The sequence below is a fragment of the Symphalangus syndactylus genome, chromosome 14 (assembly GCF_028878055.3).
Source record: "Symphalangus syndactylus isolate Jambi chromosome 14, NHGRI_mSymSyn1-v2.1_pri, whole genome shotgun sequence".
NCBI lineage: Eukaryota > Metazoa > Chordata > Mammalia > Primates > Hylobatidae > Symphalangus > Symphalangus syndactylus.
In genome coordinates, this window is record NC_072436.2 from 13500823 (window position 1) to 13523402 (window position 22580).

Below are 22580 nucleotides of genomic sequence, written 5' to 3' on the forward strand. Positions count from 1 at the left end.
GCAAAATCTCAGGGGATTCCACTCGCACATTTTAGATTTTACTTTTCTCCCCAAACTACACCATTGCTGGTTCATTTTATTGCAGAGAGCAGAACTTTTTAGCCTTCTAGTCCCGCCAGAAAGTTAAAAAAAAAAAAAAAAAAAAAAAAAAAAGAATCAGAGTAATGGCAAGGATTTAACATTATTTATTTATTTTATGTTTTGAGACAGGGTCTCACTCTGTCACCCAGGCTGGAGTGCAGTGACTTGAACACGGCTCACTGCAGCCTCCACCACCCAGGCTCAAGCAATCCTCCCGCCTCAGTCCCCCGAGTAGCTGGGACTACAGGTGTGCGCCACCATGCCTGGCTAATTTTTGCATTTTTTGTAGAGATGGGCTTTCACCATGCGCCCAAGCTGGTCTCGGACTCCTGAGCTCAAGCGATCCACCCACCTTGGCCTCCCAGAGTGCTGGAATTACAGGTGTGAGGCACTGCACCTGGTCCAACATTCATATTTTTAAAACCATGGAATTCTCCAAAGGCACTAGAGCTGTGCGCCCTCCCAACTGCAGCATTTCCTCAGGGTGTGCAGCCCTCTGGAGCTTGCCCAGGGTGCAGTTCCACAAGGCACTGTTCTCTTGCCTTCTGTTTTTCTTACACTGGCTTCTCCCTGGGTGCCAGTGGTTCTACTTCTGCCATCTTTTTGGGTTGATTCCTCTCATGATACCTTTCAGGGCTGCTGGCTTTGCTCTCTTCCGTTTTCCATCACCCCAATTCCTCCTCAGCCTCTGCACCCCGCAAAACATAAGCTCCTAACCAAAATCAGAGTTTAAAATGGAACTCAAACTAAGAAAGCAAAATTTGCTGTCTTTAACCAAGAGAAAAACATGGAGCACCTCATTGTAGTAGGAAAGATTACAGGGAATATGCAATATTTGGAATAAATGAACCTCCTCCCCCCGTTTTTAAACCACACTTGTGAAACCAGCTTAATTCCTGGCTCCCCTCATGCCTTCTGAATTCTGTCTCCGGCAAAAATAATTTGGGTTTTATTCTTCTGGCATCTGGTGGGAGTCGGTGACAATTTTACTGTAGCTATACTTCTTCTTTTTTAATACCAGTGTGTTTTAATAATACAGTGTACCTTTTGGTATTGTTGAAATGTTACATTATTCAACGTATCCAACGGGAAAGGGAAGGGCCTTCTGTAATTTCTGTGTCCTCAGTGCTGTGTTTAAAGCTTGCAAAGTGGAGGGCTGTAATTTGGGAAGCAATTTTCCACAAGGTTGGGAGAACAGTTTCTGGGGGAGAGGCTGGAGACTGCCTGACCCAGGCTCATTGGGCTGGGGGGCCCAGAATCCTGGCCATGAGGCTGAGCCTAGTGGTAGGGAGTACTGTGGGCTCAAAATCAGAAATGTTCCCCAAAATACAACAACAACAACAAATCCTCAGCCCAGCTATGGCTGGCTTGCTGGGCCACTTGGGTTTCAAGCAACTCATCTAGTTTCCAGGTTCTGGCCCTTCCAGAGAGCATCATTGCCATGCTAAACATCCGTGAGTCCCTCCTGCATGGATACTGAGGCACAGCTGGGAACACCACAGGCACCTGTTGAGGGGCCTGCAGTGTAGAGAGAGAGAGAGAGAGAGAACAGTTAAACCACACCCCAGAGGCAGGGTATGAGCTCCTACAAGATGGCAAGCTCTAGAAGGTTGGGGCCTTATTTTTCTCAGCGCCACAGCTAAGCCATTGAGAATGGTGCCTGGCACACCCCAGGTGCTAAGCAAACATGCTGGAGTGAGTGCATGGAAGAGTGAAGAGCCAATAGAGAGACATGAGTGACTGGTGTCTGGGAAGCTAAGCACAGGTACCGCATTCATGGGAGGTGTTCTGGCTTCCTAGGGCAGGTGACCGACCCTGAAGTGAAACAGAGAGGAAAGGGGAGGTGAAGAGAGAGGAGGGCAGGTGCAGAGCCTTGGACAGACGGGGCAGGGGAAATGTCATTTAGGGAATGCAAATAATAGAGGAAGTTTAGGACTGGGGGTAGTAGGGGATGAGATCAGACGTGTAAGTCAGAAACCAGATCAGGAAGTACCTTGAACACCATGCCAAGGACTTTAAAAAGCCATTTGAGGAATTTTAAGCAGGTGCCGATGTGGGCCGGGTAGAGGGGAAAAACCAAGGCAGGAATCTCAGTGGGGAGGCAGCCCAGGTGATCCAATGGCTTACGGAAAGGCGGATAGAGATTAGTGACTGCAAACACCAGGACTCAGTGACCAGTCCCACCCACATGGGAGATGAAGAAGACGCAAGCCACCTCCCAGGTTTCGGGTTTGTCCAACTACATAAACAGGAGGCCAGCTTGTGATAAGGTGAAGAGGAAGAAGGTGGGCTTGGGAGACCATAACATCAGGAAGTTACAGTGCAGGGGCCTTCAGCCTGGTGATGGTGTCATTTATCGCGTTATTACCCGCAGTCCACTCTGCTATTCCTTACACCTTTTCCTATGTTAAAAATGGCACAAGGCCGGGCACGGTGGCTCATACCTGTAATCCTAGCACTTTGGGAGGCCAAGGTGGGCGGATCACTTGAGGTCAGGAGTTCGAGACCAGCCTGGCCAACATGGTGAAACCCTGTCTCTACTAAAAAACTACAAAAATTAGTCAAGTGTGGTGGCACACACCTGAAATCCCAGCTACTCGGGAGGCAGGAGAATTGTATGAACCCAGGAGGTGGACGTTGCAGTGAGCCCATGCCACTACACTCCAGCCTGGATGACAGAGCAAGACTCTGTCTCAGAAACAAAACAAAAAAGAAATGGCACAATATGATGTTTCAAGGCCAATGGGGCTGAGCTCACATTGGACGTGCTGAGTTTGAAGAGCCCCTAGAATGTCCGGGAAGGTCGTTGGTCAGTGGGTGGTGCTAGCATCTAAGCTGGAAAGAATCCTGTCTGCAATGGGGACTGTGGCAGCCAGGCTCTAAGACATCCCCTGTGTCTTTACCTCCTGCTGCCCAGAATTGTCACCTCCCCTGTCATACCAGCACTGGTCTGTGTAAACAATAGAATTCAGCAGAAGTGAAGGTTCATCAATTCTAAGATTAGGTCTTAAAAGACCTCCATCTTTCTCTCACTCTGGAGGAAGTCAGCCGCCCTGTCATGAAGACACTCAGGCAGCCCTACAGAGAGGCCACCTGGAGAGGAACTGGGGCCACAGCAGAGGAACTGGGGCCACAGCCAGCAGCCATGAGAGAGACCAGCTTGGAAGCAGATCCTCCAACAAGAGAGACCAGCTTACAAGCAGATCCTCCAGCCCCAGTTGAGCCTTCCCATGCCTGCGGCCACGGCCAACATATCAACTGCAACCTCGAAGGGACGCTGAGCCAGGCACCCAGCTGAGCCCCTCCCAGATTCCTGAACCTGAGAAACTATGAGCTAATAAATGATTGTTGTCTAAAGCGATTAAATTCAGGGATAATCTATTATACAGCAATAGATAACACGAGGATTACAAAAAAAAAAAAAATGAATGGTGGCTGGAGCCACAGGCATGGAGAAGAACACGAAGTGAGAAGACAGGATGAGAGCAGATTACAAAGGTGAGGAGGGTCACACTGGGACACATCAGGAGGCAGTGGTGGGAGAGAAAGGCCCGTGAGGAGGGATGAAGAAGAGCCCTCAAAAGGAGGAAGACAAGGCTGAGAAACACAACAAAATCCCAAGGATGAGAGCTCTATTAGGCTGTTCTTGCATCGCTATACAGAAATGCCTGGGGCTGGGTCATTTATCAAGAGAAGAGGTTTAATTGGCTCCTGGTTCTGCAGGCTGTACAGGAAGCACAGTGTTGGCATCTGCTCCTGGTGAGGTCTCAGGAAGCTTCCACTCATGGTGGAAGGTGAAGACGGAGTAGGTGTATTACATGGCAAGAGGGGAGATGAGGGAGGCACCATACTCTTTTAAACAACGAGCTCTCACATGAACTAATTGAGGGACAACTCACTCATCACCAAGGGGGTGGTGCTAAGCCATCCACGAGGGATCTGCCCCCATGATCCAATCACCTCCCACCAGGCCCAACCTCTAACACTGGCAAACAATTTCAACATGAGAGTTGGAGGGGGACACACATCCAAACCGTATCAACAGCATTTCCAGAAGGAGAGCGTCAGATGCTATAAAGGCCCAGCAGGACCCCGGCTTCCCAAGGACCAAGTTCTCCCCCTACCCTGTCTCAGTCCAGACCTTCTTACCTGCCACCTCCCTGCCTGGCTGTTGGCCCCATCACATCTCTCAGATCCCACTCCCAGGGTCTTCAGTCTTCAATGAGAGGCCTTCCCTGACCACCCATGCTAAAGGAGTCCCCGACCCCAGTTTCCTGGTCACTTTCTGTCATAGCTGCCTGGCATTTGTTGCAAGTTGTAATTATATTTTCATTTGTTTCTTTTCTCAGCCATGACCTATGAAGGCTGGGAAATATCTGTTTCATTCACTACCATAAACCAAGTGCATGATATATCCTAGTTTCTCTATATTTGTTGGATAAATGGATGAAAAGAAAGAAAGATAAAAACCCTGAGTTTCACCTGGAGGCCCAGTTCAACTGGCGGAAAAACCATTTCCCTCCCCAAGTCACACACTTGCTGTGGCAGTAGGGCTCCTTGGCTCTGGAGGAAAACATAGCTGGGCTGGGGGAGGAGGTGGAGAAGGACAGGAGACTCTGAAGGTGACCCAGACCAGCTCTTCCATCATTCTAAAAGTGGGGAAGCTGGATACAGTGGTGCATGCCTGTAATCCCAGCTACTTAGGAGGCTGAGGCAGGAGGATCACTTGAGCTGAGGAGTTTGAGGCTAGCCTGGGCAACATAGCAAGACCCCATCTCATATCTCATAAATAAATAAATATTAATTAAAATGAGGGCATCCTTAGGAAGTCCAAGTGGCCACCGTATTTCCTTCAAGCATTCAACAAATATCAACAGGCTGTGCAACTGGGCTAGGTGGTGGGAACCTGTCTCCTCGGCAGTTCAGAGTCTTGGTGGGGAAGCTGGCAGCCACACAGGGCAGGAGAAGATGCAGTGTAAGAGGTGAGGCCTGAAGGCTGATTGTCCCCCTCCACCCTTCCTCCCCAAGCTGTGAGGCCCTGGGCAAGTAGCATAACCTCTTAAACTTCCGCGACTTGCCTGTAAGCAGGACTGCTCCCACCGCACAGGCTGGCACCACCTTTTGTTCCTCACCAGCAAAGCACTTGGGCCTGGGCCAGAGCATAGGTCCACATTGCCATGATTTCAACCGGTAATTACAATATACTGCAGAGAAGACACACAGAGCACTGTGGACACAGGGAGGGTTGGAGTGGGCTAGGGAATGGGCAGCTTCCTGAAGGAGGTAACAGTGTAGGCTTGAAGGAGTGGGAGGCGTGGAGCAGAGAAGCAGCTCAGAGACATAAACCCTCCCATGCCCAGGCAAGGAGGCCAGAGGGTCTGACCAGCTGAGGGCTTCAGCAGCAGGACCCAGGGCAGAAGTGAGGCCCGCCAAGGACTGAACCCAACCCTGCCTACAGAGGAGTATCTGTGGCCAGCAGCACAGTCACCAACACTAGCGTCGGGTCCAGCGCCACAGCCTGAGACAGCCACACCCAATAGAGGCACAAAAGGACCCACACAGGAGCCATGCAGAGCTGGAGGTCAATGATTTTCATCTGAACAGGGAGCTGGGCCCCAAGAAGGACTTGGAACCGCCCAAGTCGGCCCCATCTTTGGGGATGGCTGTCTGTCCACACAGCAGCCATCTGGGATATGGAGGGTGGCATGTTTGCCACAGTTCAGGTTCATCCTCATGCTTGCTTCCCCAGGTGTTGTGCCCAGTTAAGGGTCGAAGCCCCCTCCTCACAGCCCATCCTGTTTCCCGGTCCCCTCGAGGATCTCCACAGGTGAGTTAACTGGCTTAGGTCCGGTGGGAGGTGAAGAGAGGAACTTTCTAGTTGCTTTTCTCCAGCTTGGAAGTGAGGCCTTGGAGAAGCCTCCTGAAGGGGAGAAGGGAGGGATGGCTGGCAGGGTCATGAACACCAGGAGGGAAGCAGAGAAATGCAGGGAGTTGGGGGGTGCAGGGGGCTTCAGGGAGACAAGGGAAGGGTACTAGTGTAGAAGCCAGGATGGGGTGGGGTACAAGGGCACAAGGAGGTGGGAAGGGGGAACAGGGGGTGGAGATGTGGGGTGAGGGAGAGGGGACTGGGACAGGGGTGCAAAAAGGCAGGAAGGTGGGGGAGGGGTGCAGAAGGTAGGGAGGTAGGGTAAGCGTACTGGGGGGCAGGGATGGGGGTACAGGAAGGCAGGAAGGTGGGGGAGGGGTACAGAGGGTAGGGAGGTGGGGCAAGGGTACTGGGGGCAGAGATGGGGATGTGGGAAGGTGGGGGAGGGGTGCAAAGGGTGGGGAGGTGGGAGAAAGGGTACTGGGCAGGGATGGGGGTGCAGGAAGGTGGGAATGGAATGCATGGGACAGGCACAGGTACATAAAGGTGGTTGGGGGCACAGGGGTGCAGATGGAGGGAGGTGGGGGAGAGGGTATGACAGGGTAGGGCACAGGGGCAGGGGAGGGGTGCAGACATCCACAGTCTGGGTGCAGGGGTAGGGTGGCAGAAGGTGGTTGGGGGTGTAGGGGGTGGACGGGGTGGAGGTTAAGGCAGAGGCCCCTGTGGGCTGGGACCCTGCTTGCCCCCAGCCTCGGCACAGCCTGAGCAGTGGCAGCATGGCAGATGGGAACGTGCAGAAGCACGCAGAAGCATGGCCCCTGGTTAATAGGATTAGGATGTTGAACAGCCAACATGTTCTCCGAGACTGGCTGTATGCCACAAATGGAGGGGACTGCGACATTAATAGGATGCTGAACTTTTGGAAAGTGGAGAGAAATGGAGAGAGCCAGAGTGGGGGACTGAGAGTCCCCCTCTCTGGCTGGAGGCCAGGGCTACTGGTGACCTGAGGGCTTCCTGGAGTTCAGAGTGGGGCGTTTTCACTTCTGGGTCCTAAAAGCTGGTGGGCCTGGATGGGACTCATTCCTTGGCATCCTGTTACAGCAACAGGAATGACCAGCGCCCCTAAAGGCCCCCACTGGCCCTGAGACCTCTATCTCTGCCCATGGTCTGGCTGCATCTCCTGGAAGATTTTTTTTTTAATGCTCCTGTCCTGGGGCTGCTCCTCTCTCTGGGCCTAGCACACACTTCCAGCCTGGGCATCAGGGAAATAACTCAAAACCATAACACGCTTTAAAAAATACACTTGCCAGCAACTGCAACAACATTTGCTTTGCACAAACATTTCAAGAGAATTCCCCAGATAGTCTTGCTGTGGGAGAATTCTAGCCACCAGGAGAAAGCTGCCCAGGCCCTGGCGGGACATGGCTTCTCAGCGGTCCCCCACCACCTTGAGGACAGGAGGCAAACAGGGACAGACAGCAGCAGAGGGATTTGAGGCCACAACAGCATACAGAATTTCCTGGCGGGATGTGTCATTAGAGCCCTCCTAGAGAGAAGCCTTACCCCCTCCTTTCCTTGACAGCCTGGGACACAGCGATGCCCACCTCTGAGCCTCCCATGCGTTATATTAGGTGTTCACAAGATTGTCACGTGAATGCCGAAAGCCTGCCTGCCTCCCACGGAGCTGGGAGCTCTTGAGGACAGTGTCTGCCACGTCGCAGGGCATGGAAATCTTCCTGAGTGATTTGGGTGTTACCTGTGTGGAGCCGATCACCTGTTCTGGCAGGCCGTCCCCACACTATCCCTCCCAGCCAGCCCATCAGCTCAAAGAAGCGGGGCTGTCATGAGCCTGCACTGGCTGAGGCCATCAAGAGAGCCCTCCTAAGGTGGAAGCGGAAGTCCTGGGTCCACCCCCTGCATGGCAGCCCCCACCCAGATGCACTGCCACTCCTCCCCCTGGCCCCGTGACTCAAGGAACTTTCCTGGGAGCTGGGAAAGCTGGGAAAGATCTCAATTTAGGTGATGGCTATAATGGTGCAGATATTTGTCAAAACTCATTGGACCATACTAAGACCTATGCATTTCATAGTATGTAAGTTACCCTCAGATTTTTAATTTAAAAAAGTTACCTCCTGGACTGAAAACAGATTTGAGTGAAAGCCACTGCCTCAGACCCCTAAGGCTTCCAATGGACTGCAGCATCTTTTATTCAGCCAAAGTCAGCCAATGGAGCCCAAGCAATACGTTTGGGAAAAAAAGCAATCATCAATGTAATGATAAAGAAAGTGTCCCATACGTAGTACCGGGAGACCTACCTCGGTGAGTTTCTACCAGCAGTGGCAGGAAGGCCAGAAGCCATCGGTGTCCACCCAAAGCCTGGCTCTTTCCTCATCAGTTCTCTTGTAGTGAGGAGAGGGCAGGAGTAAACAGGAAGCTCTAGAACAATGTCCTTCCCAGTCCCCCAGCTGGCTGCCTGGGTAAGGTGCCAGGTAGGGATGGACATTCCATACACAAGGCTGGTGGTACTGAGGGGCCATCTCTGAAGGTGTGCACCTTAGAGCAACACAGATGGGTATGGCCACAGCTGCTCCCCTCCCCTCTGGAGCCAATGGCCACTCCAGCAGGCACTAGGCCAAAGCACTAAGCCCAAGACCTCCGCAGGTTCAGAGAGGCTACTGCAGGACTCCAAGAGCTTCCCCACTCCCTCTGACAGCAACAAGGCCCTGGCCTTGCACCAGCTCCCTAGAAGAGCAGATGTTAGGCAGGTATACAGGAGGCTCCAGAAGGTTATGGTGGGAACAGCTGTGGGTGCTGAGGAGCAGACAAAAGCAGACAGGAGAGGAGCAGAATGGAGATTTACCTCTTTGGAAAGAGGCTCTTCTGACCACCCCTTGCCCTGCCTTCTGGCTGAGAAACACAGACTGAGGCCTGGCAGAGAGAAGGCCTTGCTATGTGAGCCCGGGTTGACTCAGGGCCAGTTTGGGCCTTCAATATGCTCTCCCTCAGGGATCCCGCCATGACATCTGCCTTCATAGGAACTCGTTTTCCTTTTGCGCTCCTTTGGGCAGCATTCTTACAATCCAACAGAAGAATTCTGGCTCTTGTGGAGTTTCATGAAGGGCGAAGACCTCCCAAAACCAGTATGGCTCAACAAAGCTCCACCTGCCCACTCATCCATCCACCTATTTACATACCTACCCAACCACTCACCCATCCATCTACTCACACAGCCATCCTTCCACCCACCCATCCATCTACCCATTTACTCATCCATCTATCCATAAGCCTACCCATCCATCCACTCATCCATTCACCCACCCATCCACCCATTTACCCATCCATCTACTCATCCACCTATCCTTCCCCCTACCCCATCTACCCATTCACCCATCCATCCATCCATCCATCTATCCATCCATCCATCCATATGGCTACCCATCCATCCACTCATCCATCCATTCACCCACCCATCCATCCACTTACCCATCCATCCACTCACCCACCCATCCATCCACTTACCCATCCATCCACTCACCCACCCATCCGTCCACTTACCCATCCACCTACTCATGCACCCATCCTTCCACCCACTCCATCTACCCATTCACCCATCCATCCATCTGCCTACCCATTCATCCACTCATCCATCCACTCACCCACTCTTCCATCCACTTACCCATCCACCTACTCATGCACCCATCCTTCCACCTACCCCATCTGCCCATTCACCCATCCAACCATCCACCCATCCATCTGCCTACCCATCCATCCACTCATCCATCCACTCACCCACCCTTCCATCCACTTACCCATCCATCCACTCATGCACCCATCCTTCCACCCAACACATCTACCCATTCACTCATCCATCCATCCATCCATCCATTCATATGTCTACCCATCCATCCACTCACCCACCCATCCATCCACTCATGCACTCATCCTTCCACCCACCCATCCATCTACCCATTCACTCACCTACCCATCCACTTACTCATATGTCCACCCACATACCCATCCATCCACTCATACCCTCATCTACCTATCCATCCATCCACATTCCTACCCATCCATCTACTCATCCATCCACTCACCCATCCATCCACTCACCCATCCATCCACTCACTCATCCATCTACTCACTCATCTATCCACTTATCCATCCATCCATCCACCCATCCATCCATTCACTCATCCACCCACCTACCCATCCATCTACCCATTCACTCATCTATTCATCCAACCATACATATATCTACTCATATATCCATTCACCCATCCATTCACATATCCATTCACCCACCCATCCAACCACCCACCCATCTACCATCCATTTATTCATCCACTATTCATTCATTCACTCATCCATCCATGCATCCAACCTTCCATCCATCTATATATTCATCCATCCATCCATCCATCCATCTACCCACTCACCCATCCACCATCCATTCATTCATCCACAAAGAAACCCCATTGAGAGGGGGTGAGAAGGCCCAAAACAGGGGCAGGATTTGGAGGTCAGTACTACAAAGACTGAAATGTGAGGCACCTACAAGTCTGGGCTTGGGTATCAGATAATCCTGGATCAAAATCCTGGCTCCCTTGTCACTATCTTTGGGCAAATTACTTAACCTTTCTCAATTTCAGTTTAATCACCTATAAAATGAGGCAATAATAACTTTCTCATTGGGTGACCATAAGAAACAGATGAGACCATGTATCCAGAATGCTTGCTTTAGTGGCAGGTACATAGTTAGCATTTGATATACAGTGGTGGCCATTATCCGCATCATCATCATCATCAGAATTGGCCACCCTCCACACCAACATCAGAGTATGCATTAATGGGGCTCTCTATTCTTTCCTACTTCATGCCCTTTGCCAAGCAATTTTGCAGTTTTTCCTGCAAAAGAGGTGGAGCCTCCCTCCCTACCCTCTATGAATCTGGGCCTGCCATGGGACTTGTTCAGAATGAGGTGGAAGAGATGGTGGGCCATTTCCAAGCCTAGGCCAGAAGAAGCCTTGTATGTTTCCACTTGTTCTGTCATTGCCATGGTTGGCTCCCAAGTCCCAGGACGGGGATGAAAGATGCATAGAGCACAGCTGCCCCAGCTAGACCAAGCCAGGAGCAGGGCCACTGAATCAACCCACAGACCCATAAGGGAGACCAGCCAGGATCAGCCAACTCCCAACGACACAGACTTGTGAACCATAAACAGAAATGATTTTTTTTTTTTTTTTGAGATGGAGTTTCACTCTTGTTGCCCAGGCTGGAGTGCAATGGGGCAATCTTGGCTCACTGTAACCTCCGCCTCCCGGGTTCAAGTAATTCTCCTGCCTCAGCCTCCTGAGTAGCTGGGATTACAGGCATGCACCACCACGCCTAATTTTGCATTTTTAGTAGAGACGGGGTTTCTCCATGTTGGCCAGGCTGGTCTTGAACTCCTGACCTCAGGTGATCCTCCCGCCTTGGCCTCCCAAAGTGCTGGGATTAGAGGCATGAGCCACCATGCCCGGCCATTGATTGTTGTTTTAAGCAACGGGTTTTCGTAGTTTGTCGTGCAGTAATAGCTAACTGGTATACCTTCCCCCTTCAATTTCCCCATCCCCCTTCTCCTTTTCCCGTATCAAAAGATATTGATTACGAAACGTCTAGTTCTGTCTCCCTTACAAACCAGAAAAGGAAAGACTTCTGCAAGAGATCCTGTGAAGCCTCAACTTCCCTGCCTGCAGCCCCTGCCTGCTCCCTGGAAACAGGAAGTGACAGTGAAGCCCAGGAAGAGGAATGACGTTGAGGGCAGGTAGGCCAGGCTTGGAGATGCAGACGCCCGTGCTAGGGACACGTTTGCTTGTGTGCCTGTCTACTTAAGTACTTTTAATTCAAGGTAACCCAATTTTCAGCATCTCCAGGAAGTGGGCTCTCAGACATGGGAAGTATGAGAATTTGCTGCGGAAATCACTGCCGAGGGGAGATTAGGGCCTCTGCAGAGGTTGCGGAGCTCTTTCCTGCAAGCCCATTAAGGATTCCGCACAGCGCACGTGGCGTAAATCACTTCCTATTCAGGCCTGCTGATGAGGGGCTCAAAGGTCGATTTTCCATGGTTATGACAACAAAAACTAAAATTGGGTCAAACCCGAAAGGTATTATCTTCCTCCGAGCCGCTAAATGCACAAGAGTAATGAGGTTGGTTGAGCAATACACCCCGGCCTGCTTGCAGGCTCCCGGGAAGACAGACAGGCCCGTTCACTGGGCGCGCTCAGCCGCCCTGCCATACCTCCGCATGTCCAGCGGAAGGTCCCAGGCCCTTCATCTCGCTGGCCAGAGGCTGGTTGTCTGAAGCCCTCAGGCCCTTCTTCCTGCCTGTAGAAGCCTCACAGCTACCAAAGAACAGAGAGGTCCAACAGCTCCAGGAAACCTGAGTCACTGGGGTTGGTGGGGGAGGCCACTTTTGTTCCTGAGTCCCATCCCCTGCCTCCTCCTTGTCATTATGACAGCCACAGAGCCGAGGGGCTAAGGATTTGTTCCAGCTCGGCCCCTCCCTCTGAGGAATCCTGGCCTCTCACTGTGGCAGACGCTATGCCAATACCTGGAATTTGCATAACGTGCCCTTCTCCTTATACATTATTGATTTGTATTCCATGCACACACATGCCCCACCTGGAACCCATCCTTCAAAGCCTCACTGTCAACAGGCTTCAAATTAGACCCATCATCTCAGGTTATACAGTATTTATCAACTGACCTGTCCCACAACTTGGAGTTATTCTTAGAAACTGCCCTGCCTTATCTCAAGAGAAAGGGAAGAGGGAAAATGGGGGAGATATTTAAAGCCAGAAGTATCCCTCCAGAATTGATTTTGTTCTCTAAATTATGTGACAGCCATTTATTAAAATGGTGGATGGGGCATGTTGGCAAAGCTGGGGACACGCTGGCAGCACCCGGCGGGGGTGAAGTGGACAGATCCTGGAGAAATATCTGAGAATCCCGGTCATTGCGACACTTACAGGCCATGTGACCACTAAACAGATCCCAGTGAGCCTTGATATAAGCCTCAATGTGCTCATCTGAAGAATGGGGCTAATATAACCTATTTACAGGGTCTGGGGAGAGTGGAGTGAGATTAGCTACATGAAAGGGCTTTGAAAACATTAAACTATATTCTGATACATGAGTGAACCTTGAAAACATTATGCTAAGTGAAATAAGCCAGACACAAAAGGACTAATACTCTACTCATGGGAAGAACCTAGAATAGCCAAATTCATAGAGACAGAAAATAGGGTGGTGGGTGCCAGGGATGGTGGGGAGGGAGAAGGGGAGTTGGTGTTTAATGGAGACAGAGTTTCCACTGGGGAAAATGAGGAAGTTCTGCAGATGGAAGGTGGTGATGGCCACACCACGATGTGTATTCACTTAATGCCACTGAACGGGGCACTTTAAAATCATCAAGATGGTAAATTTTATGTTATGCATATTTCACCACAGTAAAAAATGTAATGTTTAACTATGATACAACTGTGCAGTGATGTGATGTTACTTCCTGTGTCTTTCAGGAACATTTATCTCACGCCCCCAGCCTGGAACTGGAACCCTGCTTGGGCAGAGGGAGCAGCTCCAATCTTGCCTTTGAACTGGAGAAAAACGGGGTTCCATTCCTTGCTGTTGCCTCTTCAGCCTTTAACACAACTCACTCATGCCGTGGAAAAGCATGGATTCTGCTCCTGGGCACAGACCCAGAGTTTGAGAGGGGAGGCCCAGCCTCCCCACTCACTGTCCACGGGGTTCCAGCAGGCTTGCAAGGAGGGGGACCCTGCCGCCACCACCCTGGCCAACCTCCTCCGGCCTTTCACAGAGAACCCTTTCAAAGTCCTGTCCCGATCAGCTCAGGACCCCATAACAATATCACAGACTGGGGACCTTAAACAAGAGACAGGTATTTCCCACAGTTCTGCAGGCTGGGAGTCCCAGATCAGGGAGCAGCGTGGTCGGGTTCTGTGGAGGGCTTTTCCGTGCTTACAGACAGATGCCTGTTCCCTGGGTCCTCACGTGGAAGAGAGAGGGGAGAGAGCAGGCTCCCTGGTGTCTCCTCCTATAAGGGCACTGATCCCATCACAACGGCCCCAACTCCTGACCTCACTTGACCCTGATCACCTCACAAGGCTTTGTCTACAGATACCATTCCACAGGGGCTTAGAGGTTCACCATATGCATGGGGCGCCCAATTCAGGTGGCAGACCCTTCAGATTAGATCTGCAGCAAACAAGCCAGTCTCCTTCTGCCCCGGAGCTGGCACAGCCACCCAAAAGCATCTGCTAACACATGGGATTTTACATGTTCTAGGAGCCATATTTTAAAAAATTGAAAACAAGCAAAAGTAATTTTCATGATATGTGTATTTAACGCAATATATTCACACTATTATCATTTTGACATGTAATCAATACAGAGACTATCAATGGGAGATTGCTCATCCTCTGCCTCGCACGTGGTCTTTGGTACCCCATGTGCGTTTTACACATTCGGCCAGCCTGTCTCCACCCAAACTCCCACATCTCCAGCTCCATGGCTGCGTGTGGCTCGGGGCTGCCACATTGGATGGTGCAGGTGAGGGATCCCTCCGTGTCCTGCAGCCCTGCAACCAAGGGACTTGGGGCCCCACTATGGTTGCAGGGGTCCACCGGGAGGGGAAGAGAAGCTGGTTCCCAGGAGCTGATTGTCTTCTGCCCAGCTCTCCTATGCAGGCTCTAAAGCCACAGCTCCTTCACGCCAGCCGCCATCTGAAGGAGGGCGTTTGCCTGATGGAACCCAGAGGGGTGCAGAGCTCACAGGGTCTCCTGGACCAGGACGGGGATGCAAAACCCCTTCCTCCCGACTTAGACTCCAGCGGAGCTTGTGCACGCCCACCTTCCAGACTCCAGTCAAGGAAACGGGAAGGTAAGTTGGCAGGGTGGCAGGGTGCTCCAGCCCCTCACCTCAAGCTCCTGAACACTGTCCCCTGAGAGAGTTCCTGTGACCACAGACCTCACCTGCTTGGGCAGAGGGAGCAGCCACTCCAATCAGGGCTTGCCCACATGCAACCGCTCAGTAGCGTAAGTGTTTGTGACATTGGCATGTACCCCAATCAAAACCTGGCATAGCAAGAGCCGCCGTAACAAAGCCGTTGGCAGCAGATATTTAAAACTCCTGGCTTCTCCCTCGCCGAGTCAGAGAGCAGCCATGGGACGCTTCCCTCCCACCCAGAGTAGCTCGCTCACTAGCAATGTGGCACGTTTCTGTACAACACAGCATTAGTTTCCTCCTGTTCCTGCAACAAATGACCACAAATAGAGTCGCTCAAAACAACAGAAGCTTCTTCTCTCATCTGTGGGAGACCAGATGTCCAAAGCCAGTTCCCTGGTTGAAGTTGAGATGTGAGCATGGCGGGGCTCCCTCCAGAGGCTCCACGAGAGAAGCGTTTCCTGCCTCTTCCAGCCTCTGGGGCTGCAGGAACTCTCTGGCTTGTGGCTGCATCGCTCCAGTCTCTGCTTCTGCGGTCACATGGCCTTCTCTTTTGTCTGTGTCAAATCTCCTGCCTCTCCTTTATAAGGACATTGGTGATTACATTTAGGGCCCACCTGGATAATCCAGCACCATCTCCCCAGTTCAAGATCCTTCACTTCATCACACCTACAAAGTCTGCCTTTGACATATAAAGTAGCACCCATTGGCTCTGCAGATTAGGGCATGACTATCTTCTGGGGGCCCTTATTCAGCCAACCACAGATAGATGCACTAAAAACATACACAGATGTGCACGTGTGTGAGGGATGAGCTGGTGAGATGAGATCGGTTCACTCCCTGGTGATGTGGCCATTTGCCACAAGAAAATGGTTCTTGGGGAGACTCCAGCATTGCCTAGTGAGAGCTGGCACCCAATAAGATAAAGCACCCACTGGCTGGCCAGCTGCTCTGAGCATCCCCAAAGCTCAGGCATCTGAGGCCCAGGGCAGGCAGAGAAGTTCACAGGGAGATGCCACCCAGAAGCTGCTTAAGTGGAGCAGTGGGAGGATTAGACTCTGGTGCCACAAAAGAACTCGATCAGCTAGCAGTACCACCATCATGATCGCTTCAGAAGAGGATCTATAGAAGACCCCTCCCAGGCCTACCACACCCCCACCCTAAACATTTCAGTGTACACAGCCCCATTCCACTGCTAGCACCTGCCTGGGGTCCAGCGTACCCCTGGAGCAGCCTCAGTCCATGAACAACAGAGGCGGGTGTATAAATACCCCAGCTCCCTCTCCCCTGGACTGGAGACCCCTAAGCTGTGTGTCCTACACAGCCTTCAGGGTCCCCAGTGGGATTCAGCTCTACTTGCCCACAGCAGACCCTGGGCTGCCTCTCTTCCCCGTCCCACCTCTCCGTCTTCTCTTCTGTCTCCTTCACCTCCGCAAATGCTTGCTTGTCCTTAGATACTGATCACGGAGTCTGCTTCTGGGAAAAGCCAAACTGAAACATGGGCACTGTCAGAGCACCAAGGAGGTACCACCACCAGCTCAGGAATGGGAGCAAAAGCAGAGGTGTATGAGCCTGGAGGTATCTGGGATGAAGGTCAAAGGGGAAGTGAAGAGGTAGCTGGTGAGACAGTGCTGCACTGCTCTCATGGTCCCTACACTGCACGCCTCTAAGGGCAGACATTTTGACTGTGATATTGATCTCTATTGCTGCTATTAAATGCTTGATGCTGTAAACACTAGGCACGATGCTGAATGCATAGCCCGCGCATTTCACTGAATCCAGGCAACCAAGGTGGGGTCTGGCATGGCCCCTATGTTATAGCTGAGGAAGCAAAGGCTAAGAGCATAACTGGCCCAAGGTCACAGCCCTCATAAGTGGCTACAGGTGGATTCAAGCCTGGATGCCTCCCCCTTCCCTTACTCCCATATGCACCAAACACAGAGATGCTTATGGCAAACGTTTTAAAGTTCCCAGGCTAAGAATAACAGAGAAGTAAGCACTTGAGGAAGAGTAAGGGAAAGCCAGAGGAGATACCATTTCGCTGTGGACCTTGCTTCACAAAGGGAGTGGCCCCGGACATCTCCACTTCCAGACTTTCCTCCATCACAGCCAGAAAAGGGAGGAGGGACTGCCAGGAGGAAGGTTCAGAAGGGGTGGGGAGGGACTCGAGGGGGCCAGTTTCCTGCCTGGCTTGGCTGTGTGGCTCTTCTTGAGAAGCAGCAAAGGTACACGGACTCAGCTCGTCCTTGGCTCCCACGATCACTGCCTCACGCATGGGGAAATTCAAGGAGACGCTGAGCGGCCATCTGTCTGTTGTGGGGAGCTGGGCCAGAGGCTGGGCTGGGTGACCTCCACACTCCCAGCCCCCTTTTAGATTCTAAATATTGTCAGATGTCCCAAGAGGAGTGCCCCAGTGGCCCCCTACCTTCCTGCAGCACTGCCCCGGGCAACGGAGCCTCTCAGGCCGTGACCAGGGAGCTGGACCCCAGATGGCGAGGAAAGAACCAAGGGAGCCGATTGCCATGGCCAGGCCTGGGGACTGGAGTGCTGAGCGGGCCAGCCCCTTCATCCTGTTCTGTTTGTCAGAGGTTGGAAGCTGGGGCCAGAGTGGTCTCAGTGAGTCTGGACGGGAGACAGGACCAAAGCACCGAGGAGAAACGAATCAGGATGGGGGCCGCAGAGGAGCGGCGGCCGCTTCCGGCAGAACATGGAATCCTGATGCAGCCCAGCTGGGAAGCTGGAACTCTTCTCCAGTGCCCCCAGGATCCAGAGGATGGGAAGTTCTAGAGACAAAGTCTCTAACCCAGTCACCACGGGAGGCCTGCACAGATGTGGCCTAGGATGGATACTCTGGGTTGTTGCTGGCTGGCAAGCATCTGCCTGAGAAATCGGGATCCACCCCCAGGAGGCAGCCGGAGCCCGTTGGTGGAATCTGATGCTGCCTGGGAGCCCTGGCGGCAGGAGAGCGGAGGAGCCTGGCCGGAGGGCCTGGTTGAGGTGGCAGACCCTCAGGGGAGGCTGGAGACACAGCCCCATTCTCCACACCCTGCAGCAGACAAAGTGGTGCTCCGTCCCGCCTGCTCCTTATCAGACACCACTGGGTACCTCTCCCATCCCATCAGACACAACCACCAGGGCCTCAGAGCTCTGGCTGCGCCCACACCACCTGCCACTCAGGTGTTTTAAATGGGGCAGTCACCTCCTGAAGATCTCTGTCTTCTCTCAGCAGTGTAGGCCTAAGCAGGGCCCGGGACTCATAATTCTGAGGTTGGCAGGCCTAAATTTGGCCTCCACAGGGGCCGCCACAATGGGGCTCCTGCCTGGCAGTCCCCGCCCCACATGTCAGGTGCCCACGGGATGCTGGGTGGGTTCGCGTCAACTCCATTCTCAGCCCCAGGGGACTGGCGGACTGGGGAAGGGGAAAGGTGGGCAGTCCTACTCCCCTGCCATTTTCCAGTCCATATCCTAGGTCAAAAGAGATTCAGAACAAACAGAAGCCCTCCCCTCTCCTCAGACAAGGGCCCCCATGTCGGACAAGCCACACCTGGTACTGCCGCTCAGAGACATTAGCCACATCTTGCATCCTCAGGAGATGTCCAAGAGATCCCTTTATTGATAATGAGACCCTTCTAGAAGGTTCCAGAGACTTCTCTAATGACCACCCCAAAGGGAGAGTCTCCTCTTTCCTTTACAAGTGAGAGAACCAAGGCATGCACCAATGTGGTTGCACAGAGCAGGCCAGGAAAACCCACCCTAGAGAAGCTGAGCCTTCCTGGGCCTGGGCAGCCCATCACAGTGACAGGGCCAGTGAGGGGGCGCAGACTCCAGCATCTGCCACCAGAATCCTTCGCCAGATAGCTTTTCTCTAGCTCTTCCCACCAAAGACCCGAATGGGGCTCAGGAACATGGATGCTGTTGAGGACACAAGTCAGGGTCTGGCCCGTGGATTTAGAAGCCTCAGTGGGACCCATTTGTAAACTGCCTGGTAACACGGAAAACACCAGCAGACTCCAGAGGCCACAGTGAAACTGGGGCAGAAGGGAAATCCAGGCATGAAAATGATGGCAGCCCCTGCGCTTGCTGGCCTCCTAGAAAAGCCCACCCAGTGGGGCACTGGGAAGAGCAGGTGCCATGGAGGCCAGCGTCAGCTCCCCGAGAGGGGGTTCCTCCAGCACAGGGGCCTTCCGGAGGGAGGCTTAGTGGCTGGTGACCCAGTGGTGCCACCCCAGCCACATTGCTCCCTGGAGGTTTGCAAACATCGGGGGCATCCTGAGCCGCCAGCCCAGCCTGACCTCCTCCGCCTGCCTGCCCAAGGCTGGGCCACTGCCCACCGCCTCTCTGCCCGCCCGAGGCCGCCCACCGCCTCCCTGCCCGCCCGAGGCTGCCCACCGCCTCCCTTGTTGTTATTCTCCTCAGTGCCTCCCTCCTTTCTCTACTCCCCGCGCCCCCGCAGGCCTCTGCAGCACCGCACTGGCTCGGCGGAAGCTGACTGGAGTTTTAATGACTCATCCGGGGTTGAGGTGGGCGCTCCTGCCCCAGGTCCACCTGCTGGATCCTCGCCAGCCAGCGTCCTCCGCCCCAGCCAGGGAAGCTTCGGGCTGTGCACGGCCCCCTCGCTGGGAGATTTGGAGAGCCCGCCTCGTATACCCTGCACACCCCACACCCCGCACACCCTGCACACCTGCTGCTGCCAGCACAGCCATGTGTCCCCAGGGCAGAGCGCTTAGGCGGGTGGCAGGCGTCCATGCGAGGTGCCCCTGGCTGCATCCCTCAGCTTCTACAGGGCACACCAAAGCCAAGGACTTTCTCTCGCATCACAGATTTTAAAACCTCCCCCGCAGCCTCAGACCACACCCCCAGTCCACATCGGGCTCTCAACCTCGCCTGCAGGTCAGAAACACCTGCGGGGCTTGGAGCCCGACCCATGTCCAGGCCCACCCCAGGCCGACGAAGTCACAGCCCAGGGCAGGCAGACACTAGTATTGTAACAGCATTCCAGCTGGTTCTTTGGCTGGTCTGAATGGTTCAGCCCTGGGGTCCAAATCAACCACCGCCCCCATGAGGTTCTGGAGGGATCCAGGCAAGGGGCTGCAGAGCCAGGACACAGCAGGAGGACAGCGGGGTCCCCAGGGCGTCCTGGTCGAGAGGAGCGTCAGAGCTGGCGTTTCAGCATGGGTGGCTGTCTCTCTCCAGGACACTGGAGCTACACAGGCTACACAAACGGACAAGAAGAGAAGGGCCCTGGTCCTTCCCAAACCCCCTCCAGCTCCAGAGCACACAGCTCAGAAAAGCCAGGGGCCCAGACTCCCACTCTGGGGGTGTATTTGTTCACTGCGACCTCGCCTGCAGGTCCAGAAACACCTGGGAAGCTTGGAAACTGACCGATGCTCAGGCCGACAGAGTCACGGTCCAGGGCAGGCAGGCACTAGTATTGTTAACAGCGTTCTAGCTGGTTCTCCGGCCCGTCTAAATGGCCATACCATTCCCCACCCCATCCCCTCCTTCCCATATACTAATGGTTGCACGGCAGTGTCGGCGCCTGGGAGAGCTATGAGGCCTCAGGGACCCGCCCCTTCCTTTCCTGCCATCATCCATCAGCCATCACACCCCAGGCCCTTGGTGACAGCTGGGGCAGAGCCCAGGGTTAGGGTGAGGGCTGGCAGCTCCGGGCTGTGCATGGGGGGAGAAGCCAGGAGCCCAGGTCCTTGCCTTGTGCTTCCGTACACTCAAGGACACTCCACCCCTCCCTGAGCCTCAGTTTCCCCAGTTGCCAAGAGCAGGCACTGCACTACGTCATCAGCAAAGATCCTTCCAATCCTATTTTCTTGGGCATGACACCTGGGAGAGGAGGCACCAACAAATATTTTCTAATATGCTCATATTACCTTTATAACCCAAGAAAAATCAATTTTACAACAGGAGTCAATGCGGAAGGAGCATCCACAGGGTTACCTCTGATCCTCAAGCGGTGGCGTGAACGGCCTCACGTCACTCTGCCAATGGTCTGGCCCACCCACCAGAAGATGGCCCTGCAGGTCAGCAGCTGAGTCTCCTGCAGTTGACGAGTGGTGGAATTGCCTGGTGTGGACAGAGGTGCCACGGAAGAGCCGCCAGCCCTTCCCATCGACAACAAGTTCCATCCTCCCGGCCAGGCCCCAGGACTCTCAGCTGTCTGTACCCAGCAAGCCCCATCCTGCCAAGCCCCCACCTTAATGTTCTGCACCTGACCCGCTATGCACCCACCGACCGGTCTGACAAGCATGCAGGACACGACAAGGGGCCGAGGCAAGCTGCCCCTGCTGCTGGCACCCAGCCACCCTACCCTCAGACGACACACTCATTTCTATGCACCCTCAGCCGCACCAAATCCCATAACCTTCATGTTCAGGGCCACAGGGAGAGGGGCACCGTGCCTACGCAGCCCCTCCAACCCAGGCATCCATTAACATTCCCCGTGTAAAGTTGGGGCTGTAATTACAGCAAGTGATTAACAGGCCTGAGGTAGCCTGTCTCGGAGGGAGCAGATTAACAGCAGAGCTTGGGAATGCCTGTGCTCACCTCGGAACCACCGGTGCATCTTAAACAGGGCCCGGCGCCCCCACGAGCGGGTGATTAATGGAGGGGATGAGGATGGAGGACATTTCCCTGGCACTCGTCACCAAACTTTTGCCTCTGGGCGTCTCCCTTGCTGGCCAGGCACGGTGGAGGGCAGGGCAGCCAGGACTCAGGGCGAGCACCTGGGGCTTCCACCACGGGCCTCACTCTACCTTCTCCTGGGCCAAAGTGTACCCCCGAGCAGCAGCGTCCTAGGGAGAAGGAGAGGGAGATGGAAGCAAAGCCCACGGGGCCGAATGCATCCCAGGAGCCAAGAACCTCGGCCGCCTTTGTCCAAATAGAACCTCCTCCAGCCCCAGGCAACACTCGGGGCTGTGCTAACAGGCAAAGGCTCTGCCAGGACTGTCATCATCCAAGCAGGGGCACCAAGGTCAAGCAGAACGCCTGCTTGGCTGGCAGCGGGCTCACAGCAGCCTCCACCTGGGCTGTGTCCTCCTGAGGGTCAGGAAAGAAACGGGAAGGGACTCTCCCCAGGCCGGGAGGTGTTTGCAGGGTTGTGATGTCCAGATATCCACTTAGATGAAACTCTGTGTGTGTGCAGGCATGTCGTGGGGTGTCATGCAGTATGACATGTTACCTATGCATTTAGGTTTTAAACTACCCCCTTTTCAGTGCCTAATATGTGTCAGGGGCTGGGGACACAAAGACAGTTTAGGGACAATCGTCCTGCCCATGAGGCTCCTGGTCTTGCAGAGGAGGAGTCGTGGAAATGGGATAATTGCTGGAGGGTTCTGTGAGCAAGAGCTACACAGCGAAAGCAAAGGGGATGCAGCAGTTCTGCCATGTGGGGTGAGGGCAGCGGCGAGAAGGGCTTAATAGAGGAGGTAACCCTGCAGTGAGCCATGATGTCAGGTGAGAATTTATCTGTCAGGCAACATGGGCCAGATGCATGTTACCATCTAGCACAGCCCCATGGCCAGGGGACACCCACCTGGATACATGTTACCATCGGGTACAGCCCCATGGCCAGGGGACACCCACACAGATAAGTGTTGCCATCGGGTACAGCCCCATGGCC

At 53.6% G+C, this 22580-nt stretch overlaps 2 protein-coding genes across 2 annotated transcripts in view; one reads left to right on the forward strand and one right to left on the reverse strand.

The window, feature by feature from the left end:
* Positions 1–22580, reverse strand: part of LOC134732416 (mucin-2-like) — a 319755-nt gene that overhangs the window by 254209 nt on the left and 42966 nt on the right. The window lies entirely within an intron of this gene.
* Positions 9506–22580, forward strand: part of LOC134732415 (mucin-2-like) — a 242186-nt gene continuing 229111 nt past the window's right edge. Inside the window, exon 1 of the mRNA XM_063617373.1 lies at positions 9506–11198. Coding sequence (XP_063473443.1) covers positions 9517–10527 — 1011 coding nt within the window. The 5' untranslated portion in view covers positions 9506–9516 and the 3' untranslated portion in view covers positions 10528–11198. The remainder of the gene's footprint in view (positions 11199–22580) is intronic.